General features: G+C 34.5%; 1 protein-coding gene across 1 annotated transcript; it reads right to left on the bottom strand.

The window, feature by feature from the left end:
• Positions 1–6: 6 nt before the first annotated feature.
• On the bottom strand, positions 7–16,102 carry LOC308552957 (NKG2-D type II integral membrane protein-like). The gene is made up of 8 exons (XM_081128433.1): positions 15,971–16,102; positions 14,795–14,897; positions 13,421–13,528; positions 6,283–6,375; positions 5,342–5,377; positions 4,729–4,880; positions 4,333–4,436; positions 7–1,481 (listed from the first exon to the last, which is right to left on the bottom strand). The coding sequence occupies exons 2-8, from the start codon at positions 14,832–14,834 to the stop codon at positions 1,364–1,366; spliced, it is 651 nt and encodes a 216-aa protein (XP_080984559.1). The 5' UTR covers positions 14,835–14,897; positions 15,971–16,102; the 3' UTR covers positions 7–1,363.
• Positions 16,103–27,984: the final 11,882 nt, after the last annotated feature.

Genomic DNA, 27,984 nt, shown 5'->3' with positions numbered 1-27,984 from the left:
CCAGGGTAATTTTCCACTTTATTTAAGAAAAACATTTATTTACCTAAAAGGATGTATCTTGAAATGATTGAATCCCATATAAAACTCTAATGACTGAAGTTTAAGAAAAAAAGAGAAAGGGCCCAAATAATAAAATGAGAAGTAGAAGAGCAGAAGTAACAGCTTACACCACAGAAACGCAAAGGAGTGTAAGAAAATATTATAAACAACTGTATGCCAACAAATTGGACAATGTGGAAGAAACGGTTAATTCCTGTAAACATACACTCTCCCAAAACTGAACAAAACAGAAATAGAAAATATGAACAGACTGACTACAACTAATGAAATGGAGGAAGTAGCCAAAAAACACCTAATGACTGAAGCTTTAAGGCCACCAAATGCTTCAAAACTGTAGATGAAGTTGAGTCACTATATGTAGCTCCATATCGAACGCCAGTTCTTGTCTTGTTTTGGGAGCCTTCTCTGTTTCATGACAATGACACTGGCCCACAGGGGAGAGAGCACGTGGCCTTTAGAGAAGTCAGCTTTTTCACAAGCCTGGAAAGCAATGTCTTGGAAATAGTTGTAAAGCTCAAGAGAATTTTAAAAGTTCTCATGACTCTAAAGTGTCCATGGAAGGCTCTTCCAACTGCTGCACACGTGCAGGTATTATTCCATCTGCCAAAGGTTCTGGTGTCCTAATGATTTGCTCAGATTCCTACTCATTTTACGATTTTCAACTCAGATGCCACTTTCTGCTCTGAGAAGTCTTGGAAGGCCTCCCTAAACTCAAATCTTTCTTTTTTCTTTTTTTTCTTTTTTTCAGCAGTTTCAGTGCCATATTCATATTATAAGGAATAATTTAATTTCTACCAAAGGTCTTGTGGGTTATATTATTAGTAGTGGCCTTTTGAAATTTTGAGGATGTTTCTGTTGGTTTTTCAACTTTAGAAATATTTCAAAAATAGCAAATTTAATGAACCCTCATATACCCTTCACCAGGCTTTAAGTATATTTAATTTTCAAATGTATTGTGTTTGAAAAGTTCTAAAAGCCTTATTAGTTTAATATTTGTGAATATTTAATAAAACCACAGTTTAAAATTAAGTTCAGCCATAGGTATTATCAACAGTATTAAACTTAAAAAATGAATTTGTTCATCAATCAATAATTTACAAATTGAACAAAACATTGTGATAGAAGATAAAATCTTTAGTTGTTAACCTTTATTCATAACAAGGTTATGATGTGTGGCATGTCAGATGAAAAAGTATTTAATAAATATTGGTGGTATTTTCTTCTGGAAGTTGTCTTCATGGAGAAAAGTCAGAGAATGGAGTTTGTGTCTTTGAATCCTTTATAGTCTATAAACAATAAGCCTTTACACAGTCCTCTGCATGCAGATGTATGTGTTTGGAGTTGAACAGTTTTCTGTGTAACCTTTAAAACTTGAACCGTAAACTGCACAGCTTCCTTTTGCCACATCAACCAGTGTGAGTCTAGATTCGGGAGAAAGACAAATTACATTTATAACTTCATAATGCAGAAATATAAAAATAAAATAATATTTATGTAAATATAGGTGCTTAAATAATACCATTTCAGGAGATTTAAGGATTTTCCTGGCCTTTCTTAATTTACAGATAAGCAAAATTTGCCAACTCAGATAATAAAAGAAGTAAAAGTTGCATATTATTATAAATTTATGTGCTACTATTTTTATACATTGGAAATTAATCAATTTAGAAAGTCTGGAATCTCTTTATATGTGTACCAAAGTGAGATAAAAGCTTTAAAATGTTTTTTAAACAAATATTTAGGTTAGAAATAAATTGAGAATGCAGTGTCAAGTTTTGTGAAAAACACACAATATTTTTCAGATATATGCAATTTTACTTGGTAATAAAAATTTTAAAAATTATAAAATCCTCCAGTGTATACACACATACTTCAATATGAAATTGACACCAAAAAAGGACCATGGTCTGATTATATAAGTATTAGAATGGACAAGAGAATTATTTCTGTCTATACAGAAACAACTAGGCACTATAAGTGAAAAAAATTAAGAGATATTTAGTAACGGCTCTTAGTTGGTCTCAATCTATGCACATTAGAACCTCATTTTTTCTAATCTCACTCTTTCCCTGTGTTTCTTCCACTTCTATGTTTGTTTTTCTGTACCACTCTCATAACATTTCTGCCAGAGTATTAGTTACATGGGATTTTACTTGTTTATTCATAACTATATTTCTAACTGAGGTGTGAAGGTTTTGAAGGAGTAACGTTCTACTCATCTCTGTAGTTATGTCTGCATAGTTTCTGGAAATTGAGTAGCACTCAATCAATATTTATTATATGCATGAAGAGAAATTTAGCATGCTAGGTGTTTTGCTTCACAAGTGAACTTTTGCACTTGCAGAGTGGAAAAAATGAGATAAGATGTTACAAAATCTTATTAATGTTTCCAGTGAACAAGCTCTTTTCTGTCAAAAATGAAATCTCAACCCATACAGTAATGAGGCCATCTGAAATCAATTCTAAGGTATACAGGGACATATACAACATTTCAGAAGTAGGACCAGAGGCATGGATAAGTACAACAGACTGACAGATCTCAGAGGGCAGGAGGGTGGGAGGACAGGAAGAGATGAACCAGTGAATATATATGCAGGGAGGCATACCCACGGACACAGACAATGTGGTGAAAGCCTAGGCGGGGTGGGGGCAGGATGGAGGGAGGCAAAGGGGGAGGGACGGGGGACATCTGTATTAGAGTCAACACTAATAAAAAAAGATAGACCATAGTCTGGCCCATAAAAACTTATCAGTAAATGCAAGTAGATTCAAGTCACAAAGCATGCTTTTTGATCAAGATGGAATTAGGCATTAATAACAGAAAGATCTCTGGGAAATTACCAAGTGTTGAAAACTAACACATCTGGAAATTTTATGGGTCAAAGAACAATGCAAAAAGGAATTTAGAAACTATTTTGGACTGAATGAAAATGGAAATAAATAGCTCATAATATGTGGGATATTGCCAAATCATCTCACATATTAGTAGCATGAAATTAGAAAAAAGAAAGGTTGCATATCAATATATTAGTTTTTACCATAAGAAACTAGAGAAACAAAAGTTAACCTTGAGTGAGAAGATAGTTAATAAAGATCAGAACAGAAATCAGTGACATAAAAAACTGAAAAATGAATGATAAATAAGCACAGAAAAGGTGCTCAATATCATTAATTATTAAGAAAATGCAAATTCAAACCACAATGAGATACCACTACATACATTAGAATGGCTAAAATTTAAGAGACTGGTTGTAACAAGTATTGACCAAGATGTTGAGCAACTAGAAATCTCACACCTTGCTAGTGGGATTGTAAAATTGCACAACCCTTTTGTATAATAGTTTGGCAGTCTCTTAAAAAATTAAACATATACTCCTTGTAGGATCCATCCATTCCATTCCTAGGTATTTATGTAAGAAAAAGGAGAGGCAATATTCGTACAAAGTCTTGCACACATGTGTTCATAGCAAGTAGCTTTATTTTTAATAGTAAAAAACTGGGAATTACCCAAATATCCATCAATATATGAAAGAATAAACATAACTGAGCAACACCCAATGAATGGAAAAACTCTCAGGAATAAAAAGAAAGGAACTCTTTATATGTTATGAGGTGGCTAATCTCAAAATAATACACTGAGTAAAAAAGCCAGACATAAAAAACCAGTACATACTGCAGGACTCCATTTATGTAATCCTATAAATTACGAACTAATCTATAGAGAGAAAACAGATTAGTTGCCTAGAGACAGAAAGAGGTAGGTAGGAGGGGCGTGAAGGAGGGATTATAAAGGTGCAGTGGGAATGTTTTCCAGGTCATAAATATGTTAGTTATCTTGATGTTATTAATGTTTTCCTGGATGTATGTGTTTGTCAAAATCTATTATATTGTACACTTGTGGCATAAATAAAAAGAGAATGTCACTTTATTGAATGTCAATTATTATCTCAACAAATCTGGTAATAACTTCATAAAAGAATGTATGTGATACTTGACCTATCTGCGTGGACTCCTCATCTGTAACATGAGCGTGGTATTAGCCCTATCTTGCCCAGTATTAGGACATAGCAAACAATCGATGTCACTCATTACTATAGGTATTGGCTGCTCTGCTCCACAATGTACTCAATCTAGTCCTTAAGAGTTTTTGGCTGACTCTATTAGCATATGGGGATTTCCTGGCATTGTGGGGAGAAAAATGTGATAGTTAAGTGATCACAGGAATAACTTAGAGACAAATCCACAACTAGAGACCTGTTGGTACAGACTTACTGATTGGGAGAGAGAATGGAGCCATCTTCCCACTGCCAGGTTCCAACTGTTGAATTTTGTCTCAGTCCTATCCAATGAAAGGACTTCACCAATTTAAAGAAATCCTGTTTGAAATCACAAAGTCAGTGCTCAGAATTTTAGTAAATACAAGGCTATATTCATGTAATAATTTTTCCCAAAGTTGGGGAAAATGCATTCTGTACTCTGGCAGAATTCCAACTTTAACAACACATATATAATACCTGCAATTTTTGTGTTTTCTTATTTTTAATACAGAGGTATTTGGGATTGGTGTATCAGAGCCCAGTGCATCTATTATATTTCAGGTTCACATTCTAGAGGTTGCCACATATGTTAGGACTAAATTTAGGAATATGGATTCAAGTGATACTTAACCTGGTCCTCTTTGCTGTATATCTTCAGGAGACTGGCATTTTGAGATATACAAGAAGCTTGGCTCTGAAACCAGCTTTTGCTCTCACTAAAAAATTGGTAGCAGCTGTTTCTATAACATATCCAGTCTTTAGGACATGGGCCACAGTAACTTTCTAGAAAGGGAGAATATGTTATTAGTTCTGCATATGTCTAAAGATTATAGTAGACTTTTTTCTAGGCAGGTTAAATATCTTTTTTATTCTAACTCTAAAATTACAATATTAAATCATTATGGTAATACCCAATGACATACCTCTACATATTTATAGATAGATGGTAGATAGCTATGCCAAAACTGTGTCTACTTTTTACAAGTACTCCCTTATTGTAAAAAATAAAATAAGATTAAAAAAGCTATAGTGAATTGTGGACAAGAATTAATTATTTTCTTATACATATTCTTTTTATTACATTTATTAGTTAGTAAGATTCTATAGGTTTCAAGTGTAGATGTCTATAATACATGATGTGTCTTATAAACTTTCTTGTTAGCAGCACTGGATACATGCCTAAAACCCAGTATACACAGATACATGCAATTTGTGCTTCAAAATATTAAAAAACTTTTTCTTACCGTTCAAAGAAATTGAAGCTGGTTGGTTGAATGATGCTATTAAAATAATAATAATTATAATGATTAGAAGGGTTTGTGTTGTTGTAACATAGTTCCAGTAAAAATAAAAAACCTCTTCCAGACAAAAAATCAACAAGGAAACAGTGACTCTAAATGACACACTAGATCAGATGGATTTAATTGACATTTACAGAATGTTTCATCCGAAAGTTGCAGAATATACATTCTCCTCAAGTGCACACGGGGCATTTTCAAAGACAGACCACATGCTAGGACACAAAACAAGTCTCTACAAGTTCAAGAAGATTGAAATCATATCAAGCATCTTTTCAGACATTTACACCATGGAATACTATGCAGCTGTAAAAAAAAAGGCTCCCTTACCCTTTAAGAGGTGGGGCCTGGAGAGTATTATGCTAAGTGAAGTAAGCCAGACAGAGAAAGACAAGTGTCACAGGACCTCACTCATATGTGGAATGTAATGAACAAAATAAACCGATGAACAGAGTAGATCCAGAGACATAGAAGCATGGAACAGGCTGAGGGATCTCAGAGGGAAGGCGGGAGTGGGTGGGTGGGAAGAGATTAATTTAAGAACTTATCTGCACATATGCACAATCCATGGACACAGACGACAGTGTGGGGAAGGCCTGGGGGGAGGGGGTGCAGGGTAGAGGGGATCAAGGGGGGAAAAAGGGGGACATTTGTAATACTTTCAACAATAGAGATAAATTAAAACATAAAAAAAGATTATATAAGGTTAAAAAAAACCCCAAAAAACCAACAAAATAAATAGCTGACAAGTTTCTAGACTAATATCTAAAATGTAAAGACACATTCAATACTGCTAGTATATGTTTCTTTAATTCTGAAGATTTATCAAAGTAACGTATTACAATCATTAGGTCAACAATGTTATCTACTTCTCTGTTATCACTTACAATTTGTGACGATGACACTGGATATCATTAGCATTGCAATGAAATGGATTCCCATCGCTACAGCAATGGCCCGGGCAAGGAAAAATGGAGATTCTGTCAAAGAAAACCGAGTGAGAAAAATGAGATAAAGGATAAAGGGTTCTGCTTTGTTCATGTTTAACATAAACGTTAGAATGTTTTCTATGTGGGGGTGATATCAGCGTTTGTGCCTCAATTATTTTTCTCAGGACAGATAAAATAAGTGTTTTGTAAATGATTTTTAAAAAGACTATAAAAATGTAACATTTCCACCTATTTCTCTTTACGAGTTCCCCAGAGTAAACCATGGTTATCGTTTTTAAAACTTTCCATTAAGATACAATAATAAATATGTACAGTTCTCCTAAACCCCTTTTAAAAACATATATTTAAGAACCTATACAAAATATTCTATCTTTTTTTTACTTAAGAAAATATCCTAGTAATTATTCTAAACATGTCTTATAAAGTTATAGTTTTCTAAATAGCTGCTTGCATTGTGTTTTATTGGTATATGGATAAAATTAATTTTTTTCCAATGCATATTTAAATTGTTTTTTAGTTTGCACTAAGATATAATGATATCAACAACATTTTATGCACACCTGTACATATTTTTTAGTGTCCCTCTGGGAAAGATTCCTCAAAGGCTAATTACTGAGTCAAAGAGCACTTACGTTTTAAATTTTTGTAATGATTGAAAATTTTAGTTTAAAGAGACTATACCGATTTTTGAAGTACCAAATATAAATTTAAAAGCCTTTTTGCTCACGTTTTCCTCTGCATTAAATATTATTGACATTTTTAAATGTATAAAGCTGATGACCAATATTATTTTTTTTAATTTTAACTATTTTTCTTGTTATAAATAACAAGATAACAAAAGATTGAACATTTTCTACTATGGTTGTCATGTTTTTATTTTATTTCTTTGAGACTTCTTGTATTTGTATAAAGTAATTTTTTAATTTTATTTTTTAGGTTTAAAATATTAGTTTATTTTTTGCCATATGTTTTGCAAATATTCATCTTAGATATCATTTTTGTTTTAACTTTATTTATGATACTTTGGGGGGTGCTTAAGTGGATAATAGTTGAGTTGCCCAAACCATTACTCTTTTTTTGATATTAATAAAAATGCTTTCCTTATTTTGGGTTTATAAAATAAATTATCCATCATAAGCTATATAGTTTCTTATTTTTATTGGATTTATTTGGTGTGTGTGTGCAATAAATGAGGCAGAAACTCAAATTTACAAAAAATTTTCTTTTCCAAATGGTTAATAAATTTTTCTATCACTGTTTAGTGAATAAATCACTGTATCTCATTGATATGAAATACTACCTGTAGCATATAATACACTCTTATATGTGTTTACATTTATTGCTATATTATCTAATCTGTCTTTCTACTCAAACTATATGTAAAATATCTCTACTTTTATAATATGCTTGAGTACTTATAGTGCCCATAATATTATATTACATTTCTTTTAAAAAATATTTTATTTATCATTACATTTCATTATGCCTTAAGAACTTTAAAATGAGCTTTACAAGAACCTGCCACATTTAAAATATACTACATTAGCCCGGCTGGGTGGCTCAGTTGGTTGAGCGTTGTTCTGCACACCAAAAAGCTTGTGGGTTCCATTCCCAATCGAAGTGAGTGCAGGAGGCAAGCAATTGATGTTTCTCTAGCACATCGATGTTTCTCTCTCTCTTTCCCCCTTCCTTTCTCTCTAAAATCAATTTTAAATATGTATATATATTTCAACAGAATCACATTAAATATATAAATATAGAGATATAACTTATATCTTTAAAATGTCTTATCATTGAATAGTTTCTTTTTCTATTATATATGTCTTATTTTATATTCATTAGTACAACTTTAAAGTAATAAAATTTTTTCCAACATCTTTAATTAGTTTATTTCTGAATTTTGGTATTATAAATATGGAATTTTCCTTTTATTACATTTTCCTTGTTTTTATGGTTTTGTAGACAGTTGATTATTACATACTGTTTTTAACCAAGTCCACGCATCAGATTTCCTTATTGTTTTGGGGAGTGAAGCTATTAAGGGTTTAAAAATATTTTAAATCACTTTGTGTATGATGTAAATTGGTGGTCCAGTTTCATTTTTTTGCATGTACCTGTCCAATTTTCCCATCACCATTTATTGAAGAGACTGTCTTTACTTCATTGTATGTTCTTGCCTCCTTTGTCAAATATTAATTGACCATAATAGCATGGGTCAATTTCTGGGTTTTCTGCTCTGCTCCACTGATCTATATGTCTGTTCTTGTGCCAGTACCAAGCTGTTTTGATTACAGTGGCTTTGTAGTATAACTTGATATCTGGTATTGTGATCCCTCCAACTTTGTTCTTCTTTCTCAAGATTGCCATGGCTATTCGTGGTCTTTTTTGTTCCATATATATTTTCGAAGTGTTTGTTCTAGATCTGTGAAATACACTGTTAGTATTTTAATAGGGATTGCATTGAATTTATAGATTGCTTTGGATAGTATGGACATTTTAATGATGTTAATTTTTCCAATCCATGAACATGGTATATTTCCTCATTTGTTTATATCTTCTCCTATTTCTTTTTTCAGTGTCCTGTGGTTTTCCAAGTACAGGTCTTTTACATCTTTGGTTAAGTTTATTCCAAAGTATCTTATTTTTTTAGTTGCATTGGTAAATGTGATTTTTTTTTTTTAGTTTCTCTTTCTGAGAGTTCCTTATTGGTGTATAAAAATTCCATTGACTTTTGGGTGTTAATTTTGTATTCTGCTACCTTGCTGAATTCATTTATTAAATCTAGTGGTTTTTTGATGGAGTCTTTAGGATTTTCTATGTACAATATCATGTCATCTGCAAATAATGACAGTTTTGTTTCCTCCTTTCCAATTTGGATGCCTTTTATGTTTTCTTCTTGTCTGATCATTGTGGTTAGGCCTTCCACTGCTATGTTGAATAAGAGTGGAGAAAGTGGACACCCCTCTCTTATTCCTGTTCTTAGGGAAAATGCTTTTAGTTTTTGCTCATTAAGTATGATGTTGGCTATAGGTTTGTCATATACGGCCCAAATTATGTTGAAGTATGATCCCTCTATTCCCACTTTGCTGAGAGTTTTTATAAAAAATGGGTGTTGGATTTTGTCAAATGCTTTTTCTGCATCTATTGATATGATCATGTGATTTTTGTCTTTCAATTTGTTTATGAGATGTATCACGTTTATTGCTTTGTGAATATTGTACCAGCCTTGCATTCCTGGAATAAATCCCACTTGTTCATGGTGTATGATCTTTTTAATATATTGCTGGATCCAATTTGCTAATATTTTGTTGAGGATTTCAGCGTCTATGTTCATCAGGGATATTGCTTGTAATTGTCTTTCTTTGTAGTGTCATTATCTGGTTTTGGAATTAAGTTAATGCTGACCTCATAAAAAGACCTTGGGAGTATTCCTTCCTTTTAGATTTTTTGGAATAGTTTGAGGAGGGTAGGTGTTAGTTCTTCTTTGAATGTTTGGTAAAACTCCCCTGTGAAGCCATCCAGGCCAGGGCTTTTGTGTACTGGGAGCCCTTTGATTACTGCTTCAACTTCATCAGCAGTTATCTGCCTATTCAGGTTTTCTGACTCTTCCTGATTGAGTTTAGGAAAGTTGAATTTTTCTAGGAATTTGTCCATTTCATCCAGGTTATCCAGCTTGGTGGCATATAGTTGTTCATAGTATTTTCTTACAATCCTTTGTATTTCTGTTGGGTCAGTTGTTACTTCACCTCTTTCATTTCTGATTTTGTTTATTTGGGTCCTCTCTCTTTGTTTCTTGATTAGTCATCAATCTTGTGTACCTCTTCAAAGAACTAGCTCTTGGTTTCATTGATCTTTTGTATTGATTTTTTAGTCTCTATGTCATTTATTTCTGCTCTGATCTTTATTATTATCTTCCTTCTACTTACTCTGGGCTTTTCTTGTTGTTCTCTTTCTAAGTTTTTAAGTTGTAGGGTTAGAGAGCCTCTAAGAAGTTTTTCTTGTTGTTTTTTTTCTTGTTGTTTGTTTTTTGTGGTAGGCTTGTAGTGCTATGAAATTCCTGTCGGGACTGCTTTCATTGTGTACCACAGATTTGGAGTTGTGTGTTCATTTTCATTTGTGTCCAGGAAGTTTTTGATTTCTTTCTTGGTCTCTTTTGGTAACCTATTCTTTGTTTAATAACATGCTATTTAGCCTCCATGTGTTTGAATGTTTTTTAGTGTTTTACTGCAGTTTATTTCAAATTTCATGCCATTGTGGTATGAGAAGATGTTTGATATGATTTCAATCTTCTTGAACTTATAGAGACTTGTTTTGTGTCCTAACATGTGGTCTATCTTTGAGAATGACCATGTGCACTTGAGAGGAATGTATACTCTGCCACTTTGGCGTGAAGTGTTCTGTAAATATCATTTAAATCCATCTGACCTAGTGTCCCATTTAGGTGACGTAGTGTGCCATTTAGTCAATGTTTCTGTGTTGACTTTTTGTCTGGAAGATCTATCCAGTGAAGTCAGTTGGGTGTTCAAGTCCACAACCATGACTGTATTGCTGATGATCTCTCCCTTAACACCCTTAAGGTTATTATTGATAGGCCCTTATTTATTGCTATATTAATCCTTTTACCTATGTTTCTCTCTCTATTTCTTATTATTACAGCAGTCCCTTTAACATTTCTTGCAATGCTTCTATTTCTACTACTAATTACAGCAGTTCCTTTAATGTTTCCTGAGTTGCTGCTTTGGTGGTGGTAAACTCCTTTAGCCTTTTTTTTGTTTGGGAACTTCTTTATTTCACCACCTATTTTGAATGCTAGTCTTGCTGGATAGAGTAGTCTTGGTTTCAGATCCTTGTTCTGCATTATCTTGAATACTTCATGCCATTCCCTTCTGGCCTGTAGAGTTTCTGATGAGAAGTCAGCTGTCAGCCTTATGGGAGCTCCTTTGTAGGTAACAGGTTGCTTTTCTCTAGCTGCCTTTAGTATTCTTACTTTGTCATGAATTTTTGGCATTTTAATTATGCTGTGTCTGGGTGTGGGTCTCTGTGGATTCTTCTTGCTTGGGACTCTCTGTGCCTCCTGAACTTGTGTGACTTTTTCCTTGATCAGGTTAGGGAAGTTTTCTGCCATTATTTCTTCAAACAGGTTTTCTAATCCTTGCTTACTTTCAACCTCTTCTCACACCCTTATGATGCAAATATTGTTATGTTTCATGTTGTCCCACAGCTCCCTTAGACTGTCCTTCTGCTTTTTAATTGTTTTTTCTTTTTGAATATCTGATTGATTTTTTTTTTTTTACCCTGTCTTCTAATTCTCTGATTCGATCCTTAGCTTCTTCTAATCTGCTGTTTATTCCTTTTAGTGTATTCTTTATTTCTGCCATGACAGTCTTCATTTCCTTCATAGTTTCCATTTCTTTTTTCATGCTGTTGAGCATTCTTACAATCAGTATTCTGAACTACATATCTGATGGATTGCTTATCTCTGTTTCATTTAGCTCTTTTTCTGCAGTCATCTTTTGTTCTTTCATTTTGGCCTTGTTTTTTTTGTCTCCCCATTTTAGCTGCCTGTTTGGGTTTGTTTCTATGTATTGGGTAGGCCTGATAGGAGTCTCAGTCTTTTTGGACGGTTTCTGGTTCGGGCCAATGTTAGTAGCTATTTGTGACTGGCTTTGTGTACTCTGTTTGGAGCTATCAACAACTCACAGCTTGAGGTTCCCTTTGCTGGGGCTGGGTGTGGTTGGACAGGGCCAAGATGCACACCAAAGACTGTTTTACCAAGGCCCGAGTCCAGAGGCAGATCAGGTAAAGACTCAAAGCACCCTGAGGTCTGCCTCTGCCTGCAGGTGGATTAATCTGATTCTCTTAATGAGCCTCAGGCTGGAGAAACTCCTCTGGGTAGGGAGAGAGGTTTTCCAGGAGGATGGGGAAATTGTTTTCTCTCAGGCAAATGCTGCTTGGAAGGTAAATGTCTGCCTCTGTAGATTGGTGGAATGACTCAGCACAGGAATCCAGAGGGGTGCCCTCTGAGCTCTATCTCCAGAGTCCACAACCCTAGATTCTTCTCAAACAGCTCCTATCCACTCTGTCCTTTCTCTGCTGGAGCCCAGGGTAGTAGCTGCACATGAAACTTTGTGTGTTGGCTCTTTAAATGGGTGCCTACATTTCCAGCTATCTCTCCCAGGCAGACAGAAACCATGCTGCTTTTCACAGCCAGTTGTTATGTGGGCACTTTTCTCAGTTCTGGTGCTCTTGGCTGGGAAGCCCAGACTGGGGTTTAGGCCCCAGAGTCCTCAGTGGGACCTCCCCTTCCCACAGATGAGCTATCCCTCTGGACCTTCAGCTGCTACCTGTGGGAGCCCAGCTAGCCCTCTCACACCTCCACACTTCCTGCCAGTCTCAGTGTGTTCTCTGCTTTAGGTCCTTGGTTATGAGGGTGCTTGCTAGTTCGCCTTCAGTTGCAGTTAATTATTTAGGATGGTTTTCCTATATTTTAGTTATAATTCCAGTTTTCCCCCGGGAGAGTGTCAGTGTAGCTTCCACTCAGTCCACCACAATCTTTCCATCTGAAACATTTCCATTTCCATATTTAACTCTTGAAATCTGTGCCATTTGATAATTATCTTTTTTTAACATTTAATCAAAATTTATAAGTGAGAGTAGTCTGTTTTTTTCCTTTTTGTTTAAACTATTCCAGGCCTCATTTTTAATCATATTCTGCATTGATAAAAGACAGAGAGCATATCCTCACTGCACGGGCACCTTTCTGTGAGTAGCAGTCAAGTCATTGCTGCCAACTGTTTAAAAACATAACACTGAAGGATATTTTGTATTTCTTTTCTCTTCTATTTTCCATTTCTTACAGCTAGTTTTCAGTAACCCCTTAGAAACTGCAGTCTCAATTGTCATTATTATGATAATCTCATCATTTTTAGGGCATGAAAAGATTCTAAACTCAACAATTTTAGAGTTAATCTCATTTCTGCTTTTCTTATAAAGGAAAAAGAAACTGAATGTTTATCGCTGATAATCAGAGTTTCCAATTTTCACCTCATGATGACAAATGGAACATATTACTTACGTTTTTCTCCATGTATGTTTGTGGTTAATGTGGGTCTTTTTTTTTGCCATGGTGTAGAAGTAGCATCATTTATGAGTTTAGATTTGTAATTAGGGGATTCACACATATCTGGAGAAAAACAATTCAGGTCAGTATGAGTCACGGACTTTTTGCCATTTGGATCATAAATTTTTAAACTTTAATTTGCCATTTCTTTTAAAGCATAAGATCAAGTTAGTTTTGTTTTATATTATTTCATTATTATGATTTTTACACTTTGTAGTATAAATAAAATTATATTTATTCTATAGCAACATATCTTTAGCAAGATCCTATATGCTAATTCTTAAAGTATAATAAAATCTATCATTAAAATAAAGACACTGTTCAGTGAAAAAGACTGGGCCTTACTTAGGGAGTTAGACATGTTTAACTTACAAAGCCATACTTACTAAGTTAATAACTTCACAAATTGAATAAAAATGTAAAAAAAAAGGAAAGAAATAATAAAGGATATCAATACAACCTGGCTATTTTTAAAAGTGAAATAAAAGAATATGCACTTAATATCAATAAAGTCAATCACATATTAAACACTTAGTAAAAGCTAGTGTGTCTAATTTTCTTCATAGTGAAGGATATACAAAGAATAAAGTAGTACAAGGTTTTATTTAGGATAATGACAGATAAAAAATCTTGTCTCTGAACAAAAAAGTAACTCTCCTTAAAATACTAAAAATTACTAAATATGTAAAAGCCTTTTACAAATGAAATGCTAAAGTTAATTACCTTTCACACCTAAAATTAAACTAAAATGTTGTTCAGACAATATGTAATTTAATTATTAAACATGTGAAGGGAGGTATTATTTTATGAATGAAGAAATGAATCTTAGAGGTGGCCAATGATATATTACTTACTTAATATAATGCTATAAACTGTGAATAATTTATAATACTTTTAGCTTTAGAAATACTTTCAAATATATGTCATTTTATTTGAATATCATAGAAATCCATTAAGATAAATATAACATGTTTTATATCTCTACTTGACACGAAAGAGAACTTAAGTATATAGAGGCTGGGAATTGCCCCAGATCTCAAAACTAGAGACTGGTAAAAGTTTAATTAAAATTCAATTCCTTTCACTATTTCAAGTTGCCTCAAATTTTGAGTTTACTTTAGGTAGTTAATGAAGTAAAGGGGAAAACACTTTCAAATTTTTTGAGACTTGATTTAAAATATAACATTAACATAATGTGAAATGAACATAAAATGAACATAAGTCAATTAGAATAAATTCCTTTTCTAAGCCTTACATACTTGTATCAGATTCTAGGTATATTGAAATTATATACAGGTCAAACTACACATCTCTGTGGAAAGCACATACCCATGTTGCGAAGAGCCCACTGATCTTGGACTAACTCCATCTTACAGTTATGACTGCTTATCTACCACAAAGATGAATCCAAAGTCTTCATTTATAAATGTTCCTGAATAAAATACAATCACACACATTTATTTATTTATTTATTTATTTATTTATTTATTTATTTATTATTTTCTGTGTGGTGAGATGATCCATTTTTATCAGAAAAGTGAGAATACAGAAAAATTTTTCCCATGAATATATAAAAAAAGGAAAGAATGAGAGCAAGAATTCATATAAAGCCATGTAAAATTCTTTTTTAAAACATATTTTGATTATAAAAGAATAAACAATTATTTCAAAAGTGTAAAAATACATAATGAGTTCTTTTAAATTTACCTTCCTTGAGATATTTAATAAAAAATGTTGCCATTACTGATATTGAATGACAATACATACAGTTTTGTATTATATTTTATTTTAGTTATATTTTATTTTATTTGGTGATAAGTACTTTCTTTGCAAGGTAAATTTGGGTAGATACATAGATGAATTTTTGTTGAATGTTTTTTCTTAGTGCATTTTAGTTCCACTTCTGTTCATATCATCCTCCTCCTCATTTACAAGTTATTATCAGCATTTTCATTAACAAAAATAATCTCACATTTGTTTATACAGTAACATTTTACCATGTCTAGCAGAGCTCTCAAAAAATAGCTATTTAATAAATATGTATAGTCCTTAGATTTTAAAAACAAAACCTGTTTCATATTTAAACATGACAGTTGAAAGCAACGGAGGTAATTTATTTATAAATAAGTTGTGTATCACATCAGATAAGTGCCTTGCATAAGACCACAAAACTCATAAAGGTGAGAATTCAAATTGAAATTTAATTTTTTATTCCCAAATGTAAAGAGTCATTCTTCTGGTTTTGTTTAGAGAAAAGGTTCACCTTATAGCTACATCATAACTTCTGATTCTTTAAAAAGTTTATCCTAATTATCTATCAATGAAAAAAGTGAGAAAGAGCACACATCAAAAGTAATAAGCATTCCTTGCCTTCTATTCAAACACTTAAGAAACAGAATTATCTCACTTGTGTAAATATTTTTAGAAACTTTCTTGAGGTTCAAACCTCAAGAGTTCCTCATTTCTTAAATAACAGTGATTAGAAACACACACACAGACACACACCTGATCAGAGAAGGAATGTCCTGCTTCTTGTGAAAAATTTAGACGTGTCCTGAGTTTCCAATTTAGGATTGAAACAAGAGATCCTGGAGAAAAATATGACTGTTATTCTAATCTCCTTCTTCTGTTGAAAAGACAGCACAAACCACAGTACTTCCTCCCACCTCTTTACTACGCAGTAGATTTTGCTAATTGGTGAAAGAACTGTTAGGTTCTAACATGATTTTATGACTTTAAAATGCTGAATTCAGTGATAAAAAGTGTCCCATTTGAGAAACAAATGGTGAGAGTGCATAAGCTCTTTCTGAATCAAAAGTAAAAAATTATTATAAAAAATGGCTGTAAGTACTGTGTAAAAATTAAAAAAATAAAAACAGAAAGGAAAATTAAGTAAGCTTTTAAATTTTTTTTAAATTTTAAATTTTTATTTTTTTAAATTGTTCAAAATATTACAGATGTCTCTTTTTCTCCCCATTGACCCATTCCACCTCATCCCACAACCCTCCCCAGTTTCTCATCACACCATTGTCTGTGTCATTGGGTTATGCATATATGTTCTTTGGTTAATCTCTCCCTTTCCAGCCCTCTGAGATTCATCAGTATGATCCATGCTTCCATGTCATTGAGTCATTTCTTTTTTTTTTTTTTAAATATATATATATTTAAATATATCTTTATTGATTTTAGAGAGAGAAAGGGAGAGGGAGAGAGAGAAATAGAAACAATGACGAGAGCATCATTAATTGGCTGCCTCCTGCATGCCCTCAACTGGGGATGGAGCCCATAACCCCAGACATGTGCCCTGACCAGGAATTGAACCATGATCTCCTAGATCCTAGGCCAATACTCAACTGCTGAGCCACGCCTGGCTGGGCACAGAGTCATTTTTGCCCATCAGTTTATTAAGTTCCTCAGATTCCATATATAAGTAAGATCATGTGATGTTTGTCTTTCTCTGCCTAGCTCATTTTGCTTAGCAAAATATTCTCCAGGTTTATCCATACTGTCCCAAAGGGTATGAGATCCTTCTTCTTTATAGTTGCATAGTATTCCATGGTGTAAATGTCCCATAGCTTTTTATCCACTCATCTACTGATGGTTAATAAACTTTTTAATCATCCTATGCACATGCTACTATAAGTTTGAGTGGAATCAAATATGCTGTATCAGGCAAGTTGAAATTATAGAAAGATTTTTTCAAGTATATAAACATACATACATATGCACACAAGCTTAAAAGTGGAACTCAGGACGTCTAAATTTTTCACAAGAAGTAGGGTGTTCCTTCTCTGATCAGGTGTGTGTGTGTGTGTGTGCGTGTGTGTGTATGTGTATGTGTGTTTCTAACAATTATTATTCAGTAAATGAAGATATCTTGAAGTTTGAACCTCAAAAAAGTTTCTAAAAATATTTACACAAGAAGGTAATTGTTTGTTAAGTGTTTGATTAGAATTACTGAAGGCAAGGAATGTTTATTACTTTCAAAGTGTACTATTTCTCACTTTATTCAGTGATAGATAATTAGGTTGAACTTATTAAAGAATCAGACATTATTTATTATTTTTTATTGAGGTATAATTGACATATAGCATCATATTAGTTTTAGGTATATAATGATTCTCTCTCTCTATATATATATAGAGAGAAATGATCACCACAGTAAATCTAGTTAACATTCAGTTTTAAGGATTCTGAAAGAGACATATTCTGAGTCTGGGATGTTGAATTAAAAAAAGTTAAAAGGGAGGGGTGGAGATAAAAATAAACCTTACTTGTATAAAGAAATACTACATACAAAGAAATTCTAATTTCATTCTCAGTGGTGAGCATATACTCACTCTGCATCTGTCATAATGGAATATCTATTGAGGATTTGCTCAGCATTAGTGATGCTTCGGTGATACGAGAAATTGCAAAACGACATGACATAGCTTTCAGAAAACATACTTTCTAATAAATGCAATAAAATCAACAAAAATGAATTTACATAGAAACAATAATTTGACTGCAAAAATATATGTATGGGCCTCCTATGTGCATATTTATCTGACCTCTTATAACTACTGGAGAAAGAAAATTATGTTTTGCAAACAGCCTCAATTCAAGTTATTTGAGAACAACCATCACCACCTCAACAAAATATTTAGAAAATACTTTTCTTAAGTGAGAATACCACCAAGGCGTAATCAATTGGCCTTTGTGGCAAGTAAGATACAGGCTAACTTACATGGCTGAGCATGTGTTAAGTCCTTCCTGTTTATCCACCATAAGGGGAGGAGGTGACAAAACCACAGTGCAACTTTATAATGAGAGAGAGTCCTCCTGGCAGGATGGTCACTTCAAGTTGTGACACTAAAACTATGTGGTCAGAAGTGTTTATTGGATAGTTGACCAAAAATGAAAGCATAAGATGTATGGTATGAAAAAATTAAACTGTTGTAGCCTCAACTTTTCTGTAAATGTGTTTGAATTAATAAGGACATATCAAAAAGACAAATTCTAAAATTCATATGAGCAATTAAGTAAGTTAAATGGACTGGAAGAAACCGAGCTGAGTCTGGATATACATGGGCATACTGAAGCAGAAGTGACATGCTGAGAAATATAACAGTAAAAAATCTGCAAACATACTTTAATAAATATGTATTTTGAATCTATTTATTCATAACCTAAACTATTTATTCAGAACATCCAGCTAGGTATAATGGACTGAGAGAGGGACATACAATGTCAACTAGAACATTGTAAGAAGATGAACACATGGCAGAGATCCCGTATATCTTAAATGTATACTTTGGTGGGACAGGAGGAAGAACAGGTCACCATCTTGGCAACTAACTAATATTGCTTGGCACAGTTTCATGCACTAGAAATGGAGAAATAATTTCTTGGCCCCACCTCAGTTGAAAGTTTCTATATTTCTAAAAATAAGCAATATTATTGAGATGTCATTTCTTTCACGAAGAAATGTTTTCATTATATTAACTTAGCCCATGCTAGAAGACTTAATTTTTGTTTGTTTAGTATCAATCTATGTCATATAGTGGAACAGAAAATAATTTTTTCCTCTATGGTGTTATCTTAGAATTTATAAAGAAACAGTCATATAAATAAAATAGTAAATCTTTTCAAAATAGCTCTGAAGTCACATTCATGACTTACAAATCCTTGAAAGCCACAGAATCACTAACAGTGATATTAAACACAGGCTCAGCTGCCTGCTGCCATAAAAGCCAATACCTGTGAGACAGGTGCTGATGACAAGGAAAGAGGTTTATTCAGGTGCCAGTGACCCCAGAAGATGGAGGGCTCCTGTCCTTAAAACTATCTTAACATCTCTGGTCAAGCCAGTGTCATTTATAAGAAGAGGGAAGGGAAGTGAGGATGTGCAGGCAACGTTCTTGTTAGTTCCAACAAAAATCTTGGTGTCAGCATATTGAACCCTTCTGCATCAGATGAATTCCTGCAGTCAATCAGCTCCTACCTGAACAGGAACTGGAACTGCTGGTCCCTGCAATGTATTAAAATAAAGGCTAAAATACAGGTTTTTAGCAAGAAATATGGTCCCTGTTTTTGTTCCAAGGGACTTGTTAGTTTGTTAGTAAGTACATTTAATTCTGGTTAGTACAATATTGTATACAGATTATATGCTTTTCATTCTATGTTATAGGAGGAATAATGGAAGAGAATTCTCTCTCAAAGACAGTTAGTAAAGACTGGAGGAGCTCTTCTAGTCACAGGTGTTTTGGGAGTTGTGGGCTTTGGTGCAGGTATGGTCAAGTCCAAGAACCACACCACGCACAACCTGGACTCCATCAAGAAGCCTGCACATGAGACGCTAGAAGTGTCTCATCTGTGGATCAACCCAAGCAGTCCATGGGAACCCCAAAGCAATCTATAGATTCAGTGCAAACCTATTAAAATTCTAATAGTACAGTACACTTAAGTAGAACAAACAATCTTAAATTTGTATGGAAACACAAAAGTCCTGAATAAAAAAAGCAATCTTGAGAAAGAAAAAGTGGGAAGCACCAATCTTTCTGATTTAAAAATATATTATAAAACTATAGTAATTAAAACATTTTGGTGTGGCATAACAGGAACTAAAATTAATGGAACAAAACAGAGAGTCAAGAAATAAAACCATGCATACATGCTCAAGGAATTTTCAACAAAGGATCAAAGAATATACAATGGGGGAAGAATAGTGTCTTCTTGAATGGTGCTGGGAAAACTGCATAGTCTCACACAAAGAATAAAATGAACTCTTATCTTACACCATACACAAAAATAAATTCAAAATGGATTAAACACGTGAACATAAAAAGTGAAACCACAAAACTCTTTAAAGAAAGCATAGGGGTTAAACTCCTTGACATTGGTTTTGGCCCTGTTTTTTTTTGTTTTTTATTTGACACCAAAAACAAAGGCAACACAGTGGCAGGGCATTTGACTGCAAAAGAAAAGGCAACGAAATAAAAAATAAACAAGTGGAACTACATCAAACTAAAAAGCTTCTGTTTAATCCCTTCACCTTTTTCACCAGCCCTCCAACCCCATTCCCTCTGACAGCTGTCCTCTGTATCCACAAGTCTGTTTCTATTTTGTTTGTTAGTTTATTTTGTTCATTAGATTCCACATGTGAGTGAAATCAGATATTTGTCTTTCTCTGACTGGCTTATGTCACTTAGCGTAACACTCTCCAGGTTCATCCATGCAGTTGCAAAAGGTAAAATTTCCCTCATTTTTATGGCTGACTAGCATTCCATTGTGTAAATGTACCATAGCTTCAAGAAAACCAAAAACCCAAAAAACTCATAGACACAGACGACAGTATAGTGATCAGCATAGGGAAAGGGGGTGGAGGAGGTAGAAGAGGGCGAAGGGGGATAAATGGTGACAGAAGGAGATGACTTTGAGTGGTGAACACACAATACAGTATACAGATGATGTCTTATAGAATTGTACATTTGAAATCTATATAATTTTATTAATCTATGTCACCCCAATAAATTCAATAATTTTTTTCAAAATCAGGTAATAAAAAAAAGGTTCTGCTCAGCAAGGGTAACCACCAACAAAATAAAAGATAACCTACCAAATTAGAGAAAATATTTGCAGACCACATATATGAGGAGTTAATATCCAAAATATACAAGGAACTCATACAACTCAAAAGCATAAAAACAAAAAAGGGATATATCTGTAATACTTTCAACAATAAAGATAAATTTTTTTAAAGGGAGGGGAGAAAGGACCCAAATAGACATTTTACCAAAGAAGACATTCAAATAGATAAGAGGTTCATGAAGATGACTCAACATCACTAATCATCAGGGAAGTACAAATCAAAATCACAAGATAACACCTCACAAAAAGACAAAAGATAACAAATGCTCATGAGGAAGAGGGGAAAAGAGAAACCCTTGGGCACTGTTGGTAGGAATTTAAACTAGTACAGCTATTATGGAAACCAGTATGGAGACTCCTCAAAAAATTAAAAATAGAACTATCCGAACTTCTGAAAATGTACTCAAATTAAATGAAAATAGGATACCTGTACTCCCATGTGCATTACAGCATTATTCGCAATAGCCAAGATATAAAAACAGCCTAAGGGTCTATCAACAATATAATGGATTAAGAAAATGTGGGATATTTAAATGTATACAATGGATTATCATTTGGCAGTGAGAAAAAAGAAATCCTGTCATTTTTGTTTTTATCTTATTCTTTAAGTGTAACTTATAAAATCCCTGCAAACAAATGCATTACCCATTACCTGTTGTATTCTGAGAAGTATAAAAATATGTGATAAAAAATAGGGTCTTTAAACTTGTAATTCAATAACACAGAAGAACAGAAAAGCCAACACAAATAATTTTCCCTACATGATAATATGTTTGTTCATTTGTAAAAAGGGTAAGCAGAAAATTTCATATTTTGGGAGAAAAACAATGATTTTTAAAGTTGTAAGCTTGATTTTCATGCCATCAATTTTTAGTTTTCTTTACTAGATAGAATGAAGAAATGTGGTTATGGCATCAAGGAGATTATTTCCTTTGCAACATTGGAGAGAGAAATAATAATCTGACTAATGTTTTTACTTTTTCAGTTGGCTTAGCTGTGTAAATTAGTAAAAAATGAGTTATCTGGGAAGTACTGACTACAAAAATTTATGTAATCTCAAGTATCATGTTCACCCATTGTGTATTTTGCCTTTTAAAAAACTTTTTTATAGTTACTTTTGAAGTAAATAACAAGCAAAAATATTCTCCTAATATGATGGCAAAATAAATTAATTTTCAAGAAATTTTTTTAAATGTAGGGGATTAAATAGCCAGCAACTTTAACTAAAAGAAATATTTAAGAATCTTCTAAAAATGAAACACTGAAACAATCAGAAAGAATATATGCACCCCTATGTTCATAGCAGTGCTATTTATAATAGCTAAGATCTGGAAACAGCCCAAGTGCCCATCAGTAGATGAGTGGATTAAAAAAACCCTGTGGTACATTTACACCATGGAATACTATGCAGCTGTAACAAAGAAGGATTTCTTACCCTTTGACACGGCATGGAGGGACCTGGAGAGTATTATGCTAAGTGAAATAAGCCAGGCAGAGAAAGACAAGTATCATATAATCTCACTTTTATGTGTAATCTAATGAACAAAATAAACTAATGAACAAAATAGACTCAGAGACAATGAAGCATGCAACAGACTGACATATAGCAGAGGGAAGGGGTGGGGAGAGATTAACCAAAGAATTTATATGCATATTTGCATAACCCATGGACACAGACAATAGTGTGGTGAAAGCCTGGGGAGGGTGCAGGAGGAGGGTGGAGGGGATCAATGGAAGGGAGAATAGGGGATATCCATAAAACTTTCAACAATAAATAAAAATTTAAAAGAAAAGATGAAACATTTATACTGGCTGAAAAGTTGGATTTACAGAAAAGAAAGAGTTGAAGGAAAGAAATTACATGGATATGTTTAAATAAATACTGAATGGGTAAAATGTTAATGGTAAAGTTTCAAATTTTAAAATATATATTTGCATTAGAATTCAAGGAAGCAAATATGGTATAAATAGTCAATAAAAGTAGATATTACTTAGGTCTTTTCCCTGTTTGAAAAAGGGTAGAACTACTAGTTCATTAGACTTTCATGAGTAAAGCATATATGCTATAAAATGTACCACACTCATAAAAATATTTAAAGCATGTTAAATTAATAAGTTCCTAAAGGAAAATTAAAATAAAAATATTTATTTTGAAAGATAAGAAAACAAAGAAAAAGTAGAGTTCAAAGACATGGCAATGTTAATCCCAAATTAAATAAGTCGTATACTTATCATAAATTATAACGATATACTTTCACACATCTATAAAATATATATGATACTATATTATAGTTATTTAATAACTACATTAAACATAAATAGAATAATTTTCAATTTAAATTTGAAGTATATCAATATTTAAAGTAACTTTGCTCTCAATAAGGCACTCTTTAATATAAGCATAAAGGTCACAGTAAAAAGATGAAAAGAAATATACCATGCACTAAGAGTAATGATATCTGTACTTTTAAATGTGTATATTATTTTCCAAGAATTGTTATGGAAAATTATTTCATTATTAGAACAAATAATATAATTCATTTGAAGACTTATGCGATCATAATATTATTTCCATTTCATGAAAAGTAAAGTTATCCAACAGAATCCAAACTCAGGTGTGTTAAATCCAAAGCTTATGCTTGCAGCTATATATTTTTGAAGATCCCCAATTCCATGATGTGGAGCCATATGGGTTTAGCAGAGCACAGTCACCTTTACCAGTTGATAATTCTGCTATCCTGTAATGAAGAAAGATGCATACTTTTGTTGTTACATCGTATGGGCAATCGATGAAGTGATAAATAGCAGTTTCCATGTAACTGCAATAGGAGAATATTTTAAAAAGAGTAATGACATTTTTTCATACAAAGTTAGTAAGAGTTGGTTATAGAAAAAGTGGATAGCCGTTCCTTAATATTTATATCAACATTGCATTAACTTTGAACATCATTCTTCATGTATATAAATCAACTTAAACAAAAGCATTAATAATACTCTTCTGAATTTGTCTTTTTTGTATTTTCTTTTTATAAAGCATTTTAAAAACAACTTACTTCAGTTTGAAAGTTGAACCATTTATCCACATCCCAGGATGATCACTGCTGTTACGAAAACCTCCAACCCATGATGGAGGTGACACGGGACTCAGAAATTTCTACCACAAAATAAACAATTTTTATTTAAATAATCATCATGAAAGTTTATAGTATTTTTTAAATGCAAGTAGTGTATTCTTTCATAGGATCCTTCATTTTCAGAACAATATAATGTATTGGATCCGAATCAATGTTAAACATAAAGTCATAAACCAAAAATTTATATTGCCAAAATTTTCAGCAATGATTGTACTTTGTCACACTAAACTTATTCAAAACCTAAAAAACATTGACACCAAAACAAAAATGAAAGTTTTAAAGTACTTATGTAACACAAGAAATTGGCAACTGTGTTAATGGCAAAGATATAAAACTATAAAATGATTTAAAAAAATGTGAAGATCATTTATATTAGAACACTGTTGTTTCAAATTTCCAAAAATGTCCCATGGCTGTCAAAGTCAGCAAGGGTGCCTTTAGTTGTGTAAGCAATAGTAATGAATCAAACAATGTAACTTAATAATTCAATCAATGGGCTCTGTGGTCAGTGAGTTCTAGAATTAATTCTGGCTTTGAAGTTTACAATGTGTGATGTTTACGCAGCTACTTAGTGCCTAGGAAGTGAGTTTACTAATGTAAAGTGGGAATAAAAATATGCAGATGTAATGAATGTAAAACATTTAATATTTAATCTTGCATTTATAAGCTCTCAATAATATGTTAGTTATGCTAATTATTTTTTGAACATATCCATGTTGTTTCTGATTCACATTAGTTAAATGCTGTAACATAATTCATTAACCAAGAGTCTCCTTACCAATGTGGTAGAGTTTCTTGCAATGTTTGTTCAGTTTTTTAAAAAGTCTTTTTTTTTTAAATTTATCTTTATTGTTGAGAGTATTACAGGTGTCCCATTTTTTCCCCCCAATTGAACCCCTCCACTTCCCTCCCACCCCCTCCCCAGGCCTTCACCCCATTGTTGACTGTGTCCATGGGTTCTGCATATATGCAGATAACTTTGGTTAATTTCTTCCCACACTTCACTCCCCTTCCCTCTTTCCTCTGAGATATGATCGTCTGTTGCATGTGTCAATATCTCTGGATGTATTTTGTTCATCAGATTCTTTTGTTCATTAGCTTCTGCTTAAAGAAGACTCTTCAACTTTTCCTGTAGTGCTGGTCTGGTGGTGATGAACTCATTTAGCTTTTTCTTATCTGTGAGGCTCTTTATCTGAACTTCAATTCTAAATGATAGCTTTGCTGGGTAGAGCAATCTTGGTTGTAGTTCCATGTTTTTCATCACTTTGAATATTTCTCGCCACTCCCTTCTGGCCTGCAAGGTTTCTGTTGAGAAATAAGCTGGCAGTCATATGTGTGCTCCTTGTAGGTAACTAATTGCCTTTGTCTTGCTGCTTTTAAGATTCTCTCTTTGTCTTTAACCTTTGGCATTTTAATTATGATGTGTCTTGGTGTGGGCCTCTTTGGGTTCCTCTTGTTTGGGACTCTCTGTTTCCTGGACTTGGAAGTCTATTTCTTTCCCCAGGTAGGGGAGCTTTTCTGTAATTATTTTTTCAAATAGGTTTTCAATTTCTTGGTCTCTTTATTCCCCTTCTGGCATCCCAACAATATGAATGTGGGGCCTCTTGAAGTTGTCCCAGAGGCTCCTTATACTATCTTCATATTTGTGGATTCCCTTTTCTTTTTGCTCTTCTGGTTGGGTGTTTTTTGTTTCCTCATGTTCCAAATTGCTGATTTGATTCTCAGTCTCCTCTACTCTACTGTTGATTCCCTGTAAATTATTCTTCATTTCAGTTTGTGTAGCCTTCATTTCAAATTGGTACTTTATTATGTTATCGATTTTCTGTTATTTCCCTAATAGCCTGCTTAAACATCCTTATAACCAAAATTCTGAACTCTGTATGTGTTAGCTTGCTTGGATCTATTTCATTTAGTTCCTCTTCTAAAGATTTCTTCTGTCCTTTCCTTTGTGACATGTTTCTTTGCCTCCACATTTTGGCTGCTTCCAGGTGTTTGTTTCTATGTATTAGATAGAGCTGCTATGTCTCCTGGAATTTGTAGAGTGGCTTTGTGTAGTAGGTGTCCTCTAGGGTCCAGTGGCTCAGCCTCCCAGTCACCTGAGCAGGGCCTTCTAGGTGCTCCCCTGTGTGGGCTGTGTGCACTGTCCTGTTGTAGTTGAGCCTTGGTTGCTGTTGGCGTCACTGGGGGGAATTGACCCCCAGGCCAATCAGCTGTGAGGACCAGCTGCAACTACAGCCGAAGAGCCGCTGTGCTGGAGACACCCCTGTGGAGCAGGATTTACTTCAGTGGAGCTTTGGTGTTCACCAAGTGACCCCTTGAGTGTGTCACTCATGGAGGTGGTAGGGTTGTAATCCAGCGTGGTCAAGCCTGACCACCAGGTGCACTGTCTCTGGGGCCTCCCGGGAGGTGCAAAGTCAGCCTGTGCCAGTGCCTTGCCCAGGGCCACCCAGCATGAGCTACACAGCAAACCGTAGTTGGCTGCTACTTGTGCTGGGCTTGGCGGTGTCCAGGAGCGGCCAAGCTATGAGCCAATGCAGCTGCCGCTAGTGCCAGGCCTGGGGCCACTTATCAAGCTGTATGGGGCCCGCTGCTGCTTGTTTGAGAGATTTTAGGAAAGTCCTAAGCATGAGGCTCGAGAGGCCACTTGCACAGAAAAGCCCCTGGAAATGGCCTGGATGAGCTGCAGGTGGGGAGGGGCGGGGCCTCCGGGAATCAGGGGGCGGGGCCAAAGGTGCGAGTCAGGTGCTGGCGACTCAAATATGGCGCCTGCCTGCCGGCTGTGTGCGGGGAGGACTCGCCACAGGAGCCATGGCCTCCGCCAGCCCTTCTGCCCGGGAGGAAGCCGTCCCTCCGCCTCTCGCCCGGATCTCAGGCAGGTTAGTTCCCCCCGAGTGTCCCGGGTCCTTTCAGGCTGCTGCCCGGCGCTGGGCTCAGAGGGAGCGTCCGAGTGAGTCCGTGCCGGGCCCTTTAGGAGGAGCTGCTGGGGCTCCCGCAGCCTCCGCGACCCTCAGGGACAGTCCCCGCTGGTTTTACAGCCCAGAGTTGTGGGGATGTCTCTTCCAGGCCTGGAGCCCTGGGTTGGGGGCCTGTTGTGGGGCTGGGCCCCTCCCTCCTCCCTCCTCCGGGAAACCTCCGCCACCGAGATTCCCTCCTGGGTTTACCCCACGGCACCGGGTGTGGGCCCGCGGCATGTCTTTGTGATTCAGCCCTGATCCGCCCGTGTCTCCGCTCCTCCTACCGGTCTCGATGCTCCTTCAGCTCCCTGGTTGTGGGGCTTCTGTGCAGCCAGATCTCAGGAGGTGAGTGATGGTGGTTCTGTGTTTTAGTTGTAATTTTGATGTAGTTGCGGGAGGCGGCGGGCACAGCTGCTATCTATTCGGCCATCTTGTTTCTCTCCAAAATTGCTTTTATTTCTAAAAAAGGCTTTTGCTTGCTTATAATTAACCTTAAATTCACATATCATGGGAGCTGTTTCATCCTGATTTTTATGAAAAGCTAACTGCTTTTATTTAATCTAAGTAAGTGTATAAGGTATTATGTTTGACTTTCATAATTTAAAGAATTTATTTAAAACATTTAATTTTAAAGGCTGAGCTAAATTATATATACCTATAACGATTTTAAAATAAAAAAAGAAACTCTTCCTTGTCCTGATTCTTACAGGATTTTACTTTAAATTGCTTTCATTGACACACTCAATTATGCATGTGTGTATGCACTTGAGCAATTCTTCACAGGCAAGAATTTGAATAG

The sequence above is a fragment of the Miniopterus schreibersii genome, assembly GCF_964146895.1.
Source record: "Miniopterus schreibersii genome assembly, chromosome: 2".
Lineage (NCBI taxonomy): Eukaryota > Metazoa > Chordata > Mammalia > Chiroptera > Miniopteridae > Miniopterus > Miniopterus schreibersii.
The sequence above is the reverse complement of the archived record's forward strand: the minus strand, read 5'-3'. Positions and strand labels throughout refer to the sequence as shown.

Bases quoted from the DNA above. Each gene is read 5' to 3' on its own strand.
- LOC308552957 (XM_081128433.1), bottom strand. From the start codon at position 14,834: ATGGAGTTAGTCCAAGATCAGTGGGCTCTTCGCAACATGG. The intron at 5,378-6,282 runs GTAAGTGATAAC...TTATTTTAATAG, and splicing joins CAGTGTCATCGTCACAAATT to CATCATTCAACCAACCAGCT. The intron at 4,881-5,341 runs GTAAGAAAAAGT...CTCCCTTTCTAG, and splicing joins AGCTTCAATTTCTTTGAACG to AAAGTTACTGTGGCCCATGT.